This window comes from Oncorhynchus keta, chromosome 26, assembly GCF_023373465.1.
Source record: "Oncorhynchus keta strain PuntledgeMale-10-30-2019 chromosome 26, Oket_V2, whole genome shotgun sequence".
Lineage (NCBI taxonomy): Eukaryota > Metazoa > Chordata > Actinopteri > Salmoniformes > Salmonidae > Oncorhynchus > Oncorhynchus keta.
The window spans coordinates 2106839-2127319 of NC_068446.1; the positions used below are offsets into that span (position 1 = coordinate 2106839).

At 43.9% G+C, this 20481-nt stretch overlaps 1 protein-coding gene across 1 annotated transcript in view; it reads right to left on the minus strand.

The window, feature by feature from the left end:
- Window positions 1-89: 89 nt before the first annotated feature.
- Window positions 90-20481, minus strand: part of LOC118358822 (solute carrier family 22 member 23) — a 28128-nt gene continuing 7736 nt past the window's right edge. The window contains exons 4-10 of the mRNA XM_052480021.1: window positions 14212-14398; window positions 9519-9646; window positions 6854-6956; window positions 5102-5328; window positions 3607-3639; window positions 3194-3317; window positions 90-2448 (exon numbers count right to left, since the gene is read on the minus strand). Of these exons, the coding sequence (XP_052335981.1) occupies window positions 1977-2448; window positions 3194-3317; window positions 3607-3639; window positions 5102-5328; window positions 6854-6956; window positions 9519-9646; window positions 14212-14398 (1274 nt within the window). The 3' untranslated portion in view covers window positions 90-1976. The remainder of the gene's footprint in view (window positions 2449-3193; window positions 3318-3606; window positions 3640-5101; window positions 5329-6853; window positions 6957-9518; window positions 9647-14211; window positions 14399-20481) is intronic.

The window sequence follows — 20481 nt, forward strand, 5'->3', positions numbered from 1 at the left end:
ATCTAACCAGAGACGCCTCTGTGTAGAGGCTGCAGACACACTATATTTTCTGTGCCCACTGCCCACAAACTCAAGTCTACAGACATGTATCACCTCAGTAGTTCATTTATTTGACATAATCAACAAGTTTATTATCAAAACAACATTTATGGCTTTAATATCGCAAATGCATCATATATAAAAAAATAAACACGTACAAAATATTAGTGGTTGACAAATCGATCACTCGTGGAAATTCATTTTATTTACCGTGACGTTTCATCGCTGAAAACATTTACAAATAAACCATACAAGTGGTCAAAATATGTGCCATTTGCTTCAAATATAGTTGATGGTAGAAATGTATTGACTTGGCCTTTTTAAGGTCATCTATATGTGTGACAATGTGCTATGAAAACTTTTTGATATGCATAGTACATAAAACATGATAGTCCATGCATTGTCAATGGATGGCACATTAATACATACCTTACATTTGGTATTCAATCATTTGTAAGAGTATAAAGTTTGTATACAAACACTCTGTCAACCACAGCTATTCTAACTAGATCACTATTATATTGCATTATAACTTAATCTATTCTAGACACTAACCATTTCAAAACCCCTATAGACATTGTGATTCATGGCATGGCCAGACATTATTTAACCGTGCTAGAGAGCGGTTTAAACAAGTACTAAAAACAGCAATATACAACTAACATTTTTTACCAGATGAAAATTAGCTTAAACTAGAGGTATGTCAAGCGACAATAATCCCCTTGGCAACATGACAAAAAATAAATACTGAATTACTGATAGATTATTTTCAGTCACCTGTCCAGTTGAAATCAGAGGATTTTTAAAACTGAACAACCATTGTGATAAAGCCATTAAATAACTGAGATGTTTCATAGTGGTAGCAGTAGACAGTCTGCATCCCAAATGGCACCCTATTCCCTATGTAGTGCACTCAAAAGTAGTGAACTATGTAAGAAATAGACTGCTATTTGGGACGCAGACATACTAGTAACTAACTGGACATTAGTATTGTCCACTCAAACACTCGATGCCTTTTGATTTTTCCATAGAATATGGAAATAAAAACACAAAAAGATTCAAAGTCCAAACTAATTTCCTAAGCCATCACAGTTTCTTTAGGTTTCCGGCTGGCGCCATCATTTAATAGGGGCTGCAGTACTCAGTTTTCTTAAGTATTTACATTGATTATACTACTGCTAAGGATAAAGTGCCAACTTGGACTTTTGACAGGGGGGTGGGAGGCAGAAATTCACAATTGAGCCCATCAAGTAGGCTTCAGTATATAGGCCTGACCTCTCCTTTTGTTACATTTAGAGTGCAGCAGTTTCACCCAAAACCAGTGTCTCAAACGAGCTGACAGACACATTTTGATTACATTTGATTGAACTTTGAATTTTAGTGCAAAAAAAGTTACGCTAATAGAATTTGAAATGCATAGAGCACACATCACTGTTGAAAGACATTTCAAATGAAACATGTCTGCTCTGCTGCTCTATATGTGTCTCTCTGTGTGTTTTAGAGTACACCACTCTGCTTATAACGTACAACCGACACCATGACATCCCTCCCCAGTCCCATGCTGGGACCATGGTACCCATAGACACACCACCAACCCGTGGGGACAACTACCCTATGGGCACAAATAGATGTAAGTCATTGCAATGAGTTTCTGTTCATTGCAAAGACATACACAGGTGTGTGAATAACTCCATCGTTTGTTTCAAGAATATCCTGTTCTATTGCAGGCCCTCAAATACTTCATAAATCATATTAATAAATCATATTGAGTGTCTGAGGGTGATAATAAGAGGGTCATCATTTCTCCATTAAACCCAACGGAAGTTTTTTTTTTTTAAGTTTTAAAAATGAAAGAGTTCCTCGTGGAAGAATCTTACCAGCAGGACTGAATGAATCAGACCAGTCATGACCAGGAGTGGGACAATTCAAGCCTTGTCCTATCCTCTGTCTGTGTGTGTCAGGGGGGGGGGAGGCCCTCCCACGCCATTTACCACCATACTATTACTGATCACCTCTCCTCCGGTAGCGTACGCAAAAGACGTAGGCACTGCTGCAAGAGCAGTAGCCGCTGCTGCTGTGGCGCCCCCGGTGGCCGTAAGACGCAGCGGCGTATCATGGACGCGGGAGTATAAGTCCCTATCCCCAGGCTTGGTGAGAAGGAGGTGCTGTTCTCCAGGCCGGTGGGTGAGCAGGGGCTGGCGGGTGTAGCTCTCCCCGTCCACGAGGCTCTCTGGCAGGGGTTGGTTGCGCGGCTCAGGCAGCAGTAGCAGGCAGATGATACACAGCAGGGTGCAGGCGGCGAAGATCATGTGGTGCAGGAAGTAGCCCTTCTGGTTGTGGAGCTCCATGATAGGGGCCGTCAGCATGCCGAAACCAGCACTGGCCAGGACCAGACCCAGACCACCACCCCTGACGAGAGAGGGAGACAAAGAGGGAGAGTCTAGTTTCAGAAACGACTAGCCAAACACTGAAACCAGACAACATAAAAAAAAGATTATCAACCGGGAATCGGGTACAAGTAACATTGTAATAGTAAATCGGCTCCAATTAGTATGATATGTTACGTTTCCTATGTATTCATTTGTGGATGTCCATCATCCGTTTGTCCTATGAAATGTTAAGAAGTATAATTCATATGATATATTATGAATTCCAATTTGTTACGAATTTAAATTTGTTGTGGCTAACGATTTCTAGGGGGTTAAGGTTAGGGGAAGGGTTAGCTAACATGCTAAGTAGTTGCAAAAGTAGCTCAAAAGTAGTAAGTAGTCACAAAGTTGCTGATTAGCTAAAATGCTAAAGTTGTCCGTGATGAGATATGAACATGCAACCACTCTACCATCGTTTTTGCCTTAAGTAACCTTCTGTCCTATGTAACCATAGCAAACGTAACATATCATACTCATTTGAGTGTCTCGGATGTATGTTTACTATGTTACCAGTCTAGTCTATGAGACCAGGCTGATATTCCTGAACAATATAGTCTGTCAAAATGAATTTATATGACACATACAGACTACACCACAAGATGGCGCTAGTAAGCCATTCTAACACAAACGTACTTGGCGGGACATCATTTGACCAAATAAGTGTGTTATAGGAATCCAATAACTGTTGGTGTGGGTGCGGTCAGACCATACATAGTGTGTGTTACCTGATGACGGTGGGAGTGATCTCAGCGCAGAAGAAGATGCTGAGGGTGCTGACGGCGTGAGAGGAGAACATTCCGATGATGGAGAATGCCACCGAGAACTTCCTGTTTAGTGTGTCCCTCAGAACTAACCAGGCGAGAAGGATGAGAATCATGAGAGAGAGAGGAGGTGAGACACATACTGTACATCGTAAATATACAAATGTCAATTACTGGGTCTAGTCATAACAGAGAACTTGATCACGGAAAACAGTTGGTGTACTGGCCAGCCTTTCATTTTGTTTAACGACTGTTTTGTTGATTCTACCACACAAAATCAACAGATGGGAGCATGAGCCTGGCCTGTGGAGCTGCAACCCAGAGCACCTGATTGGCATATCTTTTCAATCAGTGAATTTGATAAAGTCAAAGTGTACCTGTGTCGTGGCGAAGGCTGTACTTCCCAATCACTGCATTCAAGGCAAGGTCAAGGGTAGGGGAAGAAAAACAGTGAAAATGAGTACAGCCATGAGAGAATCTCATGATTTTTCTGACCGATACAGATCTGATATGAGGACAGCAGAGGCACTGATCTGGAAAAGGGCATTCTAGTAGTGACTCCTCTGGATCACTGAAATAACGCCATTATCAGAGTCCTTTGTGTGTAACAGGTTCGGGATATAATGAGATGCTGTGGCTTTGTAATGTCCATGTAAACAACTGTTTGTGGATGATGACTATGAGGGGGATTTCCCACATTGCTCACTCATTAACCTCTTGAACCTCTGGGGGCAGTATTTCATTTTTGGATGAAAAACGTTCCCGTTTTAGACAAGATATTTTGTCACGAAAAGATGCTCGACTATGCATGTAATTGACCGCTTTGGAAAGAAAACACTCTGACGTTTCCAAAACTGCAAAGATATTGTCTGTGAGTGCCACAGAACTAATGCTACAGAAGAAAACAAGATGAAACTTCAAACAGGAAGTGAGCCAGATTTGAGGCGCTGTGTTCCAATGTCACCTTATATGGCTGTGAATGCGCCAGGAACGAGCCTACACTTTCTGTTGTTTCCCCAAGGTGTCTGCAGCATTGTGACGTATTTGTAGGCATATCATTGGAAGATTGACCATAAGAGACTACATTTACCAGGTGTCCGCCTGGTGTCCTCCGTCGAAATTGGTGCGTAATCTCCAGCTGCATGTATTTTCCCATGTGATTCAGAGGAGAAACCAAACTGCCATGAATGACTTATCATCGAATAGATATGTGAAAAACACCTTGAGGATTGATTCTAAACAACATTTGCCATGTTTCTGTCGATATTATGGAGTTAATTTGGAAAAAAGTTTGGCGTTTTGATGACTGAATTTTCTGGGTTTTTTCTTAGCCAAACGTGATGAACAAAACGGAGCGATTTCTCCTACACAAATAATATTTTTGGAAAAACTGAACATTTGCTATCTAACTGAGAGTCTCCTCATTGACAACATCCAAAGTTCTTCAAAGGTAAATGATTTTATTTGAATGATTTTCTTGTTTTTGTGAAAATGTTGCCTGCTGAATGCCAGGCTTAATGCTATGCTAGCTATCAATACTCTTATACAAATGCTTGTTTTGCTATGGTTGAAAAGCACATTTTGAAAATCTGAAATGACAGTGTTGTTAACAAAAGGCTAAGCTTGAGAGCCAATATATTTATTTCATTTCATTTGCGATTTTCATGAATAGTTAACGTTGCGTAATGGTAATGAGCTTGAGGCTATAATTACGCTCCCGGATACGGGATTGCTCGTCGCAACAGGTTAAAACATCGGACAAAACGTGGGCTTTCAAAGGCCGGCGGTTGACCTAAAGGTTTATTCCTTGGACATTGAATGTCCGTGTTTCACGCGTGTTGAATGCACAACACACGTCTGTACTCTACTCACAGTTTAGCAGGCCCAGCTGCAGCAGTGATGCCAGGGCGGTGATGATCATGAAGGTGAGGAGTCCGCCCCGACGTCCCATGAACGCCACGGCCGGGCACAGCGCCAGGCAGGTTGCTACGGCGATGCCGGCCATGGTGTAGTAGTCGGCATTGAACATGGCCGACACAGGGGCCTCTGGGTCCATCATACTGCGGGCAAAACAGTGGTGGATACCGTAGCCCGTCAATCTACAGAGATACACACATAAACACATTATTGGTAAGAGCAGAAGAGTGGTGGATACAGTACCCCGTCAACCAGCAGATACACACATAAACACATTATTGGTAAGAGCAGAAGAGTGGTGGATACAGTACCCCGTCAACCAGCAGAGAGTGAGACACATGTAGCGGAGGTGAGTGGGATTGACGCTAGTGCGATGAAGTAACTTAAAATCGGTGTCACCCTCCTCTTGGTCTCAGGGTTATGACATTGGTTTTCCAAGTGGGAGACCCGGGTTCAGATCCTACCAGTTACACACACACACACACCATCAGTACTAGAAGCGAGACGCTGGTACGGAGCCTTGTCTTCATGGGGAACCTATAGCTCATTGTGTAATTCATGTTCTGTTTGGCACATTGCCCTTTGCCTTTTAATACGATTTTTACTCTGCATTATTATTCATCATTTACTGTGTATTTATTCCTCATATCACTATTTTTATTATTATTTTTTTATCTTTAACTCTGCTGGAAAAGAGCCGTAAAGTAAGCATTTCACTGTTCGCCTACACCAGTGGTTCCCAAACTTGTTGTAGTCCCGTGACCCTTCAAACATTCAACCTCCAGCTGCGTACTCCCTCTAGCACCAGGGTCATCAAGGTAAGCCTGCCACACACACACTAGATACGATACATTTATTGAACATCAGAATGAGTGTGAGTTTTTGTCACAACCCGGCTCGTGGGAAGTGACAAAGGGCTCTTATAGGACCAGGGCACAAATAATAACACAATGATAATCACTCATTTTGCTCTTTATTTAACCATCTTACATGTACAACTTTATTTGCTAATCGGAAATTGTGAATAACACACCACAGGTTAATGAGAAGGGTGTGTTTGAAAGGGTGCACATAACTCTGTAATGTTGAGTTGTATTGGTGAGAGTCTCAGTCTTAAATCATTTTCCACACACAGTCTGTGCCTGTATTTAGTTTTCATGCTAGTGAGGGCCGAGAATCCACTCTCACATAGGTACGTGGTTGCAAAGGGCATCAGTTCCTTAGCAGGAACATCGGGGGCATCAATTCCTCCACTATGTCTCCCTGCCATGGCTTTTGCTCCATCAGTACAGATACCAACATGAACAGCAGCTACGTTTGGCTACTTACGGACCGTTAGTGGAATTCCCGCGAGAGAGTAACGGTTAATGTGATTGGATGTTAATTGTTTGACGAGGCTACCTGTATTTGACCTTGTGCTGTTATTTCCCTGAACACTAGATGGTTTCATTTATTTTTTGGCAGTGAAACGAGGCTACTCAGGCGAGGGAGAAAAAAAATCACTCAAATGTATACCCCTGTTGGAAAATATTAATGGACTGTTTGAAAATGTGAAAAAGTACACTTGTTTGTATTTTATTTGGCGGACCCTCGATGGCAGTTTGGGAATACCTGGTCTACACTAATTGTTTGCCAAGAAAAACAAGATTTGACTTGATTTTACTCAGCTGCACACACACACACACAGAGAGAGAGAGAGAGACTTACGAGTTGACACAGAGCACCACGAGGTTCTTCCACAGGTTTCTGGTGCTGGTCATCTTGATGATGCAGGTCCTATTTGGCTTCTTATGCAGCTCACGTTCCAGTTCTGGTGATGAGACACAACATGCTGTAAGACCTTCCCACTGGCAGGGCAACACACAGACACACAGACACAGACACGCACACGCACACGCACACACAAACAAAACACACAACACAACACAACACAACACAACACAACACAACACAGCACAGCACAGCACAGCACAGCACAGCACAGCACAGCACAGCACAGCACAACACAACACAACACAACACAACACCAGCCAGCCCCAGCCAGCCAGCCAGCCAGCCAGCACCACGGGAAATCCACACCACACAGACTCTTTAGTAATGTTCTTCTGTGGATGGATGTGTGTGTATGAGATCTGAAATAAAACACTTTATTTTATTTTATCTAGCAGGACCTATTAATCTGCTCCCAGCTTTTAAATATTTTCTCAGATTTTATATCCGTGTGTGTGTCTGGGATTAAGCTGTGCAGATATTTCATCAGTCCTGCAGTTGCACATGTTAAAATGAATGTGTCACTGTGCCTGAATGACTGAATCCATTACACGTTTCATAACTGAAATCAGAGGCCTGCTGCTGCATGTTGTGTATAACCACAATACAATCCGTGCAAATGCAATTGACAATGTGTTGTTGTGAGTCTACGTGTGACATCCCATACGTACGGTTGAAGTCGGAAGTTTACATTCACCTTAGCCAAATACATTTAAACTCAGTTTTTCACAATTCCTGACATTTAATCCAAGTAAAAAATGACCTGTTTAAAGTCAGTTAGGATCAGCAGTTTATTTAAAAAATGTGAAATGTCAGAATAATAGCAGAGAAAATTATTTATTTAAGCTTCACATCACATTCCCAGTGGGTCAGAAGTTTACATACACTCAATTTTTATTTGGTAGCATTACCTTTAATTGTTTAATTTGGGTCAAACGTTTCGGGTAGCCTTCCACAACCTTCCCACAATAAGTTGGGTGAATTTTGTCCCATTCCTCCTGACAGAGCTGGTGTAACTGAGTCAGGTTTGTAGGCCTCCTTGCTCGCACACGCTTTTTCAGTTCTGCCCACAAATTTTCTATGGGATTGAGGTCAGGGCTTTGTGATGGCCACTCCAATACCTTGACTACCTTGACTTTGTTGTCCTTAAGCCATTTTGCCACAACTTTGGAAGTATGCTTGGGGGCATTGTCAATTTGGAAGACCCATTTGCGACCAAGCTTTAACTTCCCGACTGATGTCTTGAGATGTTGCTTCAATATATGCACATCATTTTCCATCCTCATGAAGCCATCTATTTTGTGATGTGCACCAGTTCCTCCTGCAGCAAAGCACCCCCACAACATGATGCTGCCACCCCTGTGCTTCACGGTTGGGATGGTGTTCTTCGGCTTGCAAGCCTCCCCCTTTTCCCTCCAAACATAACGATGGTCATTATGGCCAAACAGTTCTATTTTTGTTTCATCAGACCAGACATTTCTCCAAAAAGTACGATCTTTGTCCCCATGTGCAGTTGCAAACCTTAGTCTGGCTTTTTTGTGGCGGTTTTGGAGCAGTGGCTTTTTCCTTGCTGAGCGGCCTTTCAGGTTATGTCGATATAGGTCTCGTTTTACTGTGGCTATAGATACTTTTGTACCTGTTTCCTCCAGCATGTTCACAAGGTCCTTTGCTGCCGTTCTGGGATTGATTTGCACTTTTCGCACCAAAGTACATTCATGGAGACAGAACGCGTCTCCTTCCTGAGCGATATGACGGCTGCGTGGTCTCATGGTGTTTATACTTGCGTACTATTGTTTGTACAGATCAATGTTTGGAAATTGCTCCAAAGGATGAACCAGACTTGTGGAGGTCTACATTGTTTTTGTTCTGAGGTCTTGGCTGATTTCTTTTGATTTTCCCATGATGTCAAGCAAAGAGGCACTGAGTTTGAAAGTAGGCCTTGAAATACATCCACAGGTACACCTCCAATTGACTTAAATTAGAAGCTTCTAAAGCCATGACATCATTTTCTGGAATTTTCCAAGCTGTTTAAAGGCACAGTCAACTTAGTGTATGTAAACTTCTGACCCACTGGAATTGTGATACAGTGAATTGTAAGTGAAATAATCTGTCTGTAAACAATTGTAGGAAAAATGACTTGTGTCATGCACAAAGTAGATTTCCTAACCGACTTGCCAAAACTATAGTTTGTTAACAAGAAATTTGTGGAGTGGTTGAAAAACAAGTTTTTATGACCCCAACCTAAGTGTATACTTCCGACTTCAACTGTATATTCTGCATGGCCAGCTACAAACCAGAGGTTAGGTTGTAGACACTGATGGAATAAGTGTGGTTCTGTTTAACTCAGGGTTTTCCTGCCTCTCCATCTCTCTTCTTTCTCTCTACTTCTCCATATCCCCTCGTTTTCTCCACCTCTCCCATCTGTGTATCATCACCTACCACGTCTATCTCTCCATCTCTCTTCTTTCTCTCTACTTCTCCATATGCCCTCGTTTTCTCCACCTCTCCCATCTGTGTATCATCACCTACCACATCTCTATCTCTCCATCTCTCTTCTTTTTCGATGTCTGTCTACATTTCCCCGTCTCTCCATCTTCCTCACCTGCTAGAATACCGCTGGGTTCAGTTGTCATGTCCACCTGGTTCTTCCTGGCGATGCGGAGCATCATGGCTTTAGAGCAGCCGTAGTGCTGGGTGGCCAGGAGCCAACGCAGGGACTCTGGGAAGATCCTACAGAGAGAAGAGGAAGAGGGGGGGGGAGTAAACATGAGAAAGAGAGAGAGAATGACAGAAGGAAAGTGAGAGAAAAATGGTATTATCTGAGACTGCAGTGTGCAGTGTACTGTTCAAGTCAAAACCTGGTCCTGATGAGCAAGTCTTTATAGGCTGGTGGCCAAGGTCCAGTAGAAGTAGAACAATACAGAACCATGTATTTTCACATCCCCAATGTCTCCCATTTATGAAATGGATGGTTGTGTACAAATATTTTACTGCAAAAAGTGGTTAAATTGATAGATATTGGTGCAGAATAATGCCTGGCTGGAGGGGGGGAAGGACACCAAAAGCTAATGTAACCTACATACACAAACAAACAGCATTAGGTTATCTCAATGCATAGGCCTGTCCCCCCACAGACACAACAGGCGGAAATGTCAACTATGAATATTTAAGATGAATGTATGCTTTACTTTTTGTTGAATGGTTAATAGACAACCTTCCAAGTAAGATTTGCTCTCATTCACTGCTGTGTGGTCCTGCCTGACAAGAATACATACAGTTACACATGTTTTTTGATGTTGTGGCTATGGTAATCTGCTATAAGGAAATCAAGTGGGTTCAGACATCGTAATTAGATTTTTGGGGGATTCAAGTTTCCTTCCCAGTGGGCACAGACGTCAATTCAACGTGTATTCCACGTAGGTTCAACGTCATTTCATTGAAATGACGTGGAAACAACATTGATTCAACAAGTGTGGGTTGAAGGATTTTGTTATTCCTACTCTTGTAATTTAGTCAGGGTCGAATGGCCTCCCGACCTTTGGCAGTCCAGTTCCACGGTGTCTCTGTCATTAGTAACTGCCAGAGGTTGAGTGGGCCTATCGAGAACAGTTCTGGGAGATTCAGGCGTTGACAGAGGTTCAATTCCTACCATAATATGTGAAAGCCTCGTAAGTCGATGGCATTTCTTGTCAGGTTGTGTTGGTTCATTATACTGAACACCTACCTGCCTTATGTGCTTCTCATCATGTGTGGTTGCATTCTGCACAAACTCCATAATGTCACCAAGTTAACATACAGCACCTCCATGGCAGACAGACAGGATGGGGGACATGGTTTTCTGGAAACAGCAATGTGCCAGCTCAACCTGAATAGCATAAGAGTGCCCCCCGAACATCCCAATGTGGACCACTAATGCAGTGAGCCAGCGGAAAGTCATGTTGGATTCAGGAAGCTGTAATGGACTAGTCGTGAATCAAAGCTCCCTTCTAAATGATAAGGAGGTGACTTGAGAGCTCAATGCTGGAGGCACAAGTTATACCACAGTGGGGGAAAGATGTAAAGTTAGGGAGAGGGTGTCAAGAGTCCAGGGTTGGATTTGCTCTCCTTACGCTGGAGCCTCTGAGTTGCCTCATTGATCCCCAAAGAGGCTATTAACTTTGACAAATGAATGTTGCCATGCCAAGCAGTCTGTTGCCCTTTCTTCCCTGAACAAAAATATAAACGCAACATGTAAAGTGTTGGTCCCATGTTTCATGAGCTGAAATAAAAGATCCCAGAAATGTTCCATACACACAAAAAGCTTATTTCTCTCAAATTTTGTGCACACATTTTACATCCCGAGCCACTGCCTGTTCACCCCGCTATCATCCAGAAGGCGAGGTCAGTACAGGTGCATCAAAGTGGGGACAGAGAGACTGAAAAACAGCTTCTATCAGACTGGCCATCAGACTGTTCCATCACTAACTTTGAGTGGCTGCTGCCAACATACTGACTTATCTCTAGCCACTTTTTACAATGAAAAATGTATGTAATAAATGTGTCACTAGCCACTTTAAACAATGCCACTTTATATAATGTTTACATACCCTACATTACTCATCTCATATGTATGTACTGTACTCTCTACCATCTACTGCATCTTGTTTACATACACTACATTACTCATCTCATATGTATATTCTGTACTCTATACCATCTACTGCATCTTGCCTATGCCGTTCGGCCATCGCTCATTCATTAATCTTTATGTACATATTCTTATGAATTCCTTTACACTTGTGTGTATAAGGTAGTTGTTGTGAAATTGTTAGATTACTTGTTAGATATTACTGCATGGCCGGAACTAGAAGCACAAGCATTTCGCTACACTCGCATTAACATCTGCTAACCATGTGTATGAGGACCATTAACATCTGCTAACCATGTGTATGTGACAAATAAGATTTGATTTGATTTGACTACTCTCTTCACAGAACATCGCAAACTGTCTCTTGCCGGAATAGAAAAGGGAGTGGGAGGCCCCGGTGCACAACTGAGCAAGAGGACAAGTACATTAGAGGGTCTAGTTTGAGAAACAGACGCCTCATAAGTCGTCAACTGGCAGCTTCATTAAATAGTACCCCCAAAACACCAGTATCAACGTCAACAGTAAAGAGGCGACTTCAGGATGCTGGCCTTCTAGGCAGAGCTGCAAAGAAAAATCCAAGTCTCAGACTGGCCAATAAAAATAAAATATTAAGATGGGCAAAAGAACACAGACACTGGACAGAGAAAAATTGGAAGAAAGTGTTATGGACAGACTAATCTAAGTTTGAGGTGTTCGGATCACAAAGAAGAACATTTGTGAGGCGCAGAAGAAAAGAAAAGATGCTGGAGGAGTGCTTGATGGGATGATCTGGGGGTGCTTTGGTGGCGGTAAAGTGGGAGATTTGTTCAGGGTAAAAGGGATCTTGAGCTGTCACTCCATTTTGCAACGCCATACCATACCCTGTGGACGGCGCTTAATTGGAGCCAATTTCCTCCTACAACAGGACAATGACCCAAATCACAGCACCAAACTATGCAAGAACTATTTAAGGAAGAAGCAGTCAGCTGGTATTCTGTCTATAACCAGCACAGTCACCGGATCTCAACCCTATTGAGCTGTTGTGGGAGCAGCTTGACTGTATGGTACGTAAGAAGTGCCCATCAAGCCAATCCAACTGGTGAGAGGTGCTTCAGGAAGCATGGGGTGAAATCTCTTCACATTATCTCAACAAATTGACAACTAGAATGCCAAAGGTCTGCAAGGCTGTAATTGCTGCAAATGGAGGATTCTTTGACGAAAGCAAAGTTTGAAGGACACAATTATTTTTTCAATTAAAAATCTTTATTAAAAACCTTGTCAATGTCTTGATTATATTTTGCAACTCATTTCATGTCTGTTTTCATGGAAAACAATGTCATTTCTAAGTGTCCGCAAACTCCTGCAGGAAGCCTTTTGCCTTTTGGTAGGCCGTCATTGTGAATAAGAATTTGTTCTTAACTGACTTGCCTAGTTAAATAAAGGTAAAAAAAAAAAATTAAATTAAAAATTGATCACAATAGCCACAACTTTAAGAAAACGTAAACTTACGTATTTTTGTCAGGACCATACAACAGTGAATGAGAGCAACTTTAACTTGGAATGTTGCCTATTAATCTGCTACCAAAAAGTAAAGCTTGCATTCATCATAAATATTCATAGATAGATATTTACGCCTATTATATCTCTGTGTTTACAGGTCTATATTTCCAAGATGCATTAAGATATCCTAATGCTGTTTTTTGTTAATGTAGTGTATTGTATTTCACATTTGAGCAATGTCAGAGCTTGCAATATTGGGTTACATGAGCTTATGAGGCCAATCCCCCCTCCAGCCAGGCATTATTCTGCACTGTTTGAGTTTAAGGGGTGTGTCACAATATCTATCAATTTAACCACTTTAGCAGTCAAAGAAATTTACACAACCATCCATTTTATAAATGGAGACATAAGAAAACATGGTTGTGTTTTGTTCTACCTTCTATCCTTTTTGAGGACTGGCCACTAGCCTATTAATTATCCTCTAACCCCACAGCATGGTGGAATCCCTGGGATTTTCTCGTTTGAGCAAAAGTCTGTCCTCCGTCCTCTTTGCTTCGTCCTCTCCTCCCTCTTCTGAGTGGTCGAGGAGAGTGTCAATTAGTTAGTAGGCAAACAGAAGAGGGTCCTCCCCTCCTCGATAGCCACCTTCCATCGAGGATAGACTACTCATGTGTATCATACCAATGAATAGTTTGGAAATCTGCCACACCCCCTCTGAATCAGCTTTGGTTTTGTCAAAGGAGAAAAACATGCACACATTTAAAAACAATATGCAACTTATTGTTTTATCTATGAACTGTCTTGCATTACCAACAAATAATGTTTTTAAGCACTTTACACATTTATTTTTAGGTAATTTGCTTAATGACGTGAGAGTGGAGTGGAACAGTCTCATTTGAAGAAAACGCATTTCCAACCACATTCACTTTCCACATTCAACTTAGATTTTTTTTAAAAAGGAGTTCGAGAGGGGACGGAGGAGAGAGGATGCATGAGGTAAGCAAATCTAATTGATAAAAGACCCCTCAGTGTGCTGAGCTACTTCATGAGTGGGAGGAGCCACTCCCTAAGTGGGTGTGGCAATCCCCTCAGTGGGAAGGACTCCATGGTACATCTAATTTCAACCTCTAGGATGATTGTCTCAACAGAATGGTGGTAACATATAAGACATTTGGGCGGGGCTCTTTACCAGACGTAGGGCAGCATCAGGATGAAGGGGCAGATGATCATGATCTGCAGGACCTGCCAGTCATCCTGGTCCGGCCAATCACGACACAGAGCCGCCACCCCGGGCATCACCAGCTGACCGCCCACCATGAGGAAACTGGCCACCATGGTCATGGAAAAACGCCAGCCTGGCAGGCACAGCTCAATCCCTGTGGGGGAGGGGGTGAGGAGAGAGAGAGGGGAGAGAAGTTAGATATATAGCCACCATGGCCATGGAGAAATGCCAGCTTGGCAGGCACAGCCCAATCTCCATAGAGAGAGAGAGGGGAGAGAAGTTAGAGATATAGCCACCATGGCCATGGAGAAATGCCAGCTTGGCAGGCACAGCCCAATCTCCATAGAGAGAGAGAGGGAGCGGGACAGAAGTTACAGCCAGATAAATTGGGCGGGTTCAGTGAGTTCAGTCTCGGAGCTTTTTGCATGTTTTTGCTATGAAGGGCTTTTCAACCTAGCTGAGCCCAATTCAAACTGTACTGAGCTGTCCTGGTTACAAGTCCACCATTGTTGCTGAAACAGTGCTGAAAAGGACAATGTGGGGGGGATCAGAACAGTTCTGTTAGCCACGATAGTGTGAAAGGGGTAGGGTATAATGGCATACATTACTGAGGTATAGTGCTGTAGCTCTCTGATGTAGCTTAGGTGTTCAACCTACAGCTCATTCCCTCAATTAATAATTGAATACCTATCTGTGTCACAAAATTCCCTCAGAAGCCGTCAGTTAAGCAACCGTTAACAACCAGTTAAGAACCAGTGAACCATGAGCTCGCCTTTCTGTCAGAAATCCACACTATGGCCATTCTCAAGGGTTCAGTCCGTGAGCCATTTCACAGTCACCGCCCATCTCTTCCCTGATTGGGCTGTCATCTCATCCCTCTACCGGCTACCCTGTGGTACAGACCAGATGGTCCACTCCAGATGGCAAGGTCTATTTAAATGCGCCCAGTAGGGGTGTTTAGGAGAGGGGGGGAGGGGCTCTATGCTGTATGCTCACTAACCAGGGCCCATGTAATGTCACTTCCCATAGCAGAGATGACAGAGAGGAGGGAGAAAGGAAAGAATGCAGAGGTTGCAGAACACAAATAAGCCCCTCTCTTAAGAGGAGAACTTCCTCCATTCATCAGCTCAATAACTGGTTGAATAATGAGAGAGAGAGAGAGAGAGAGAGAGAGAGAGAGAGAGAGAGAGAGAGAGAGAGAGAGAGAGAGAGAGAGAGAGAGAGAGAGAGAGAGAGAGAGAGAGAGAGAGAGACGAGAGAGAGAGAGAGAGAGAGAGAGAGAGACAGAGAGAGAGAGAGACAGAGAGAGACAGAGAGAGACAGAGAGAGAGAGAGACAGAGGGAGAGACAGAGAGAGAGAGAGAGAGAGAGAGAGAGAGAGAGAGAGAGAGAGAGAGAGAGAGAGAGACAGAGAAAGCACAAGTGTATCCTACCGTGGAAGTGTTTTGATCCACACCCTCTTTGAACCAGCTGCTACTTTTTTTTATCACATTACATATTTGTTTTGGGATCCACCCCTGTAAAGTGGAGACGAAGCTTCTCATTTCATACAAGAGCATTTTCGTCCATGTTCACTCTCCTTGTCACCTCTCATCGATTACCTTTGACCTTTTCAAAAGGAGGCGAGAGTGGACCCCAGGAGTTTAATTGAGAAAATGCTATAGAGACTGAAAAGGGGGGAGAAGTGTATTGCAGCAGGGGAATATCTCCTCTTCCTCCTCCCCCTGTCATTTTGTCTCTCTAACTACACTAGGGAGGAGAGCTAGGAGTCAGCTGATACCTGAAGATTGAGAACACCCACTCCTCTCCCCTGGAGCCCAAACACAAAGTTCTCTCTCTCGCTCTCTCTTTCTGTGTGTGTGTGTGATGAAAGTCTGCCCACTCAGCACAGCCCCCTCTGTTCAAACAGAATCAGACCCAGAGCCCAAGTCCAAACCACCTCCTCATTACAGATACTGTAGCAGTCTGTATGACACTAGTTTCATGTACTGCTCACAATAAAGATGTCTCTAGAAGAGCCTGGTATATAATTACTTGCTAAATATAGCAGTAACCCCTGCTGCCTCCCCAAAAATGTAACCCCTTAGGGAGGTGTCATTATTTCAATTTGTATTTATTTAAAAAAAAATATTTATCTTTAAAGGTTTATTGTTGGAAAAGGACCCATAAGTAAGCATTTCACTGTTTTTCACGAAGCATGTGACAAATACAATTTAATATGGCACAAACACACACACAAACACACAGCACTGTGAGTCAGGCAGGGACTTTTGTTCCAGCTTAAAGGGAGAAAGACTCCTCTTGTGTCGATTACCTCACTGACCCCCCTTCCTCTCCTCCCTCCTCTCCTAATCTCCTCTGCTCTCCCTCCCTCCCACACTTCTCTCTTCTCAGCTGAAGTGGCTCTACCCTCAAAAGCTCCCACTCCCGCCCTGTCCTCTTCCCCCACCCCCTGGCCTTGTTCCCCTCCTACTCCTTTCACAAGGAGGCAGACCTCTGACTAAGGCGGAAATTGATCACCTGCAGAGAGAAGAGAGAGAGAGAGAGAGAGAGAGAGAGAGAGAGACCTATGAAAAGACTTCCACCCTGCTACCATACAGCGGGTAAATGCAAGCATTCCCATGACTGTGCCTCAAAAACCCAACGTCTACCTGGCCCACCACTCAACCATGGAGAGAGAGAGCCTTTATGCTCATAAAGGCACAGCCTTTATGACCAGGTCCTCCTCTACAAAGCAGCAGTGTTCACCTTCGCCTAGGCCCTAAAGACATCTGCATGCTTCCCAGCCGAAACAGTTGCATATATTAGACTCCGGAGAGGTTGTCTTTGGGTTGTTCGGGTACACACATGTTTTTCTGGAGGCAAAGCTGAAGTTCGGAGCCGAAGTGTTTGCCCCTCCGTCGGTAATTGGTCAAAAGTAGGGATTTTTCTTGTTTTTTTGGAGTCTTTGTTGACAGACGACTTGTTTTCATGCACATTTTTTTTTGTGAAAAATACTGCACCAAACATCTTAGTCAAAGCTCTAAAGCAAAAACTTTCAAATGAATGACTTGTTTAGTAAATAATGTTTCTGCTACCGTCTCTTATGACTGGATATCAGAACAGTGATTACTCACCCGGACAAAGATTTTTTCATTAAGTCTGACGCTATGAATGTACTGCTGCTCGCGGACCAGGCCCAAATCCCAGCAGATCCAGGTGCCTTTAGAGAATTTGTTGGCGAATGGGTAACCCGCCTCTACCATCTGTCCTATTGACCAACGTGCAATCACTGGAGAATAAACTGGATGAGCGCCGTTTGAGACTATCCTACCAACGGGACATTAATAACTGTAATATCTTATGTTTCACCTAGTCGTGGCTGAATGACGACATGATAATATTCAGCTCGCTGGGTTTTCTGTGCATCGATAAGACAGAACAGCTACCTCCGGTAAGGCGAGGGATGGTGGTGTGTGTCTATTTGTCAATAACAGCTGGTGCGCAATCTCTAATACTAAGGAAGTCTTGAGGTTTTGCTCACCCGAGGTAGATTAGCTCATGATAAGCTGTAGACCACAATATCTATATTTTTCGTAGCTGTCTATTTACCACCATAAACCGATGCTGGCACTAAGACCGCACTCAACGAGCTGCATAAGGCCATAAGCAAAGAAGAAAATGCTCATCCAGAAGCGGCACTCCTTGAAGCCGGAGAATTTAACACAGGAAAACTCTAGACCACCTTTACTCCATACAGAAATGCATACAAAGCTCTGCCTAGCCCTCCATTTGGCAAATCTGACCATAATTCTATCCTCCTGATTCCTGATTCCTACAAGCAAAAACTATAGCAGGAAGTACCAGTGATTCGCTCAATACGGAAGTGGTCAGGTGACACAGATGCTAAGCTACAGACTGGAATATGTTCCAGGATTCATCCGATGGCACTGGAGTATATCACATCAGTTACCGGCTTCATCAATAAGTGCATCGATGACGTCGTCCCCACAGACCATATGTACATATCCTAACCAAAAGCCATGGATTACTGTCAACATTCGCATTGAGCTAAAGGCTGGAGCTGTCGCTTTCAAGGAGCGGGACACTAATCCAGACGCTTATAAGAAATCCCGCTATGCCCTCAAACAAACCATCAAACAGGCAAAGCGTCAATACAGGACTAAGATTGACTTACTAATTAAGGATTACAAAGGGAAACACAGCCGTGAGCTGCCCAGTGACGCAATCCTACCAGACGAGCTAAATGCCTTCTATGCTCGCTTCGAGGCCAGCAACACTGAAGTATGCATGAGAGCACCAGCTGCTCCGGAAGACTGTGTGCTCATGTAGCCTATGTGAGTAAGACCTTTAAACAGGTCAACATTCACAAGGTCGCGGGGACAGACGGATTAGCAGGACGTGTACTCCGCATGCGCGGACCAGCTGATAAGTGTCTTCACTGACATTTTCAACCTCTCCCTGAAACGAGGCTGTAATACCTACATGCTTCAAGCAGACCCCATAGTCCCTGTGCCCAAGAACACCAAGGTAACCTGCCCAAATGACTACCGCCAGTAGCACTCACATCTGTAGGCATGAAGTGCTTTAAAAGGCTGGTCATGGCTCACATCAACAGCATCCTCCCGGAAACCCTAGACCCACTCAAATTCACATACCGCCCCAACAGATCCACAGATGATGCAATCTAAATTGCGCTCCACACTGCCCTTTCCCACCTGGACAAAAGGAACACCTATGTAAAAATGCTGTTCATTGACTACAGCTCTGCGTTCAACACCATAGTGCCCTCAAAGCTCATCACTAAGCTAAGGACCTTGGGACTAAACACCTCCCTCTGCAACTGGACCCTGGACTTCCTGACGGGCCACCCCCAGGTGGTAAGGGTGGGCAACAACACATCTGCCACACTGATCATCAACACGGGGGCTCCTCGGGTGCGTGCTTAGTCGCCTCCCTGTCATCAACGACTTCGCGGCCAAGCATGACTCCAATACGATCATTACGTTTGCCCATGACACCACGGTGGTAGGCCTGATCACTGTCAACGACGAGACAGCCTATAGGGAGGAAGTCAGAGAACTGTCAGTGTGGTGCCAGGACCACAACCTCTCACTCAATGTGAGCAAGACAAAGGTGCCGATCGTAGACTACATGAAAAGGCGGGCCGAATAGGCCCCAATTAACATCAATGGGGCTGTAGTGGAGCGGGTCGAGAGTTTTCAAGTTCCTTGGTGTTCACGTCACCAACAAACTATCATGGTCCAAACACACTAAAGACAGTCGTGACGAGGGCACGACAAAACATTTTTACTCCTCAGGAGACTGAAAAGATTTGGCATGGATCCCCAAATCATCAAAAAGTTCTACAGCTGCACCATTGAGAGCATACTGACTGGTTCCATCACCGCCTGGTATGGCAGCTGCTCGGCATCTGACCGTAAGCTGTTATAGAGTACATCACTGGGGCCAAGCTTCCCGCAATCCAGAACCTATTTAATATACGGAGTCAGAGGAAAGCCCATAGAATTGTCAGAGACTCCAGTCACCCAAGTCATAGACTGTTTTCTCTGCCACCGCAAGGCAAGCCGTACCGGAGCGCCAAGTCTCGGACCAAAAAAGGCTCCTTTTTCTTGTATCTCATGGTTTGAGATTCCTTTAGGTGCCTTTTGGCAAACTCCAAGCGGGCTGTTATGTGCCTTTTACTGAGGAATGGCTTCCGTTTGGCCACTCTACCATAAAGGCCTGATTGGTGGAGAGCTGCAGAAATGGTTGTCCTTCTGGAAGGTTCTCCCATCTCCACAGAGGAACTCTTGAGCTCTGTCAGAGTGACCATCGGGTTCTTGGTCACCTCCCTTACCAAGGCCTTTCTCACCCAATTGCTCAATTTGACCCGGTGGCCAGCTCTAGGAAGAGTCTCGGTGGTTCCAAACTTCTTCCATTTAAGAATGATGGAGGCCACTGTGTTGTTGGGGACCTTCAATGCTGCAGAAATGTTTTGGTACCCTTCCCCAGATATGTGCCTCGACACAATCCTGTCTCGGAGCTCTAAGGGCAATTCCTTCGACTTCATGGCTTGGTTTTTGCTCTGACATGCACTGTCAACTGTGGGACCTTATATAGACAGGTCTGTGCTTTTCCAAATCATGTCCAATCAATTGAATTTACCACAGGTGGACTGCAAGTTGCAGGAACATCTAAAAGATGATCAATGGAAACAGGATGCGCATTAGTTCA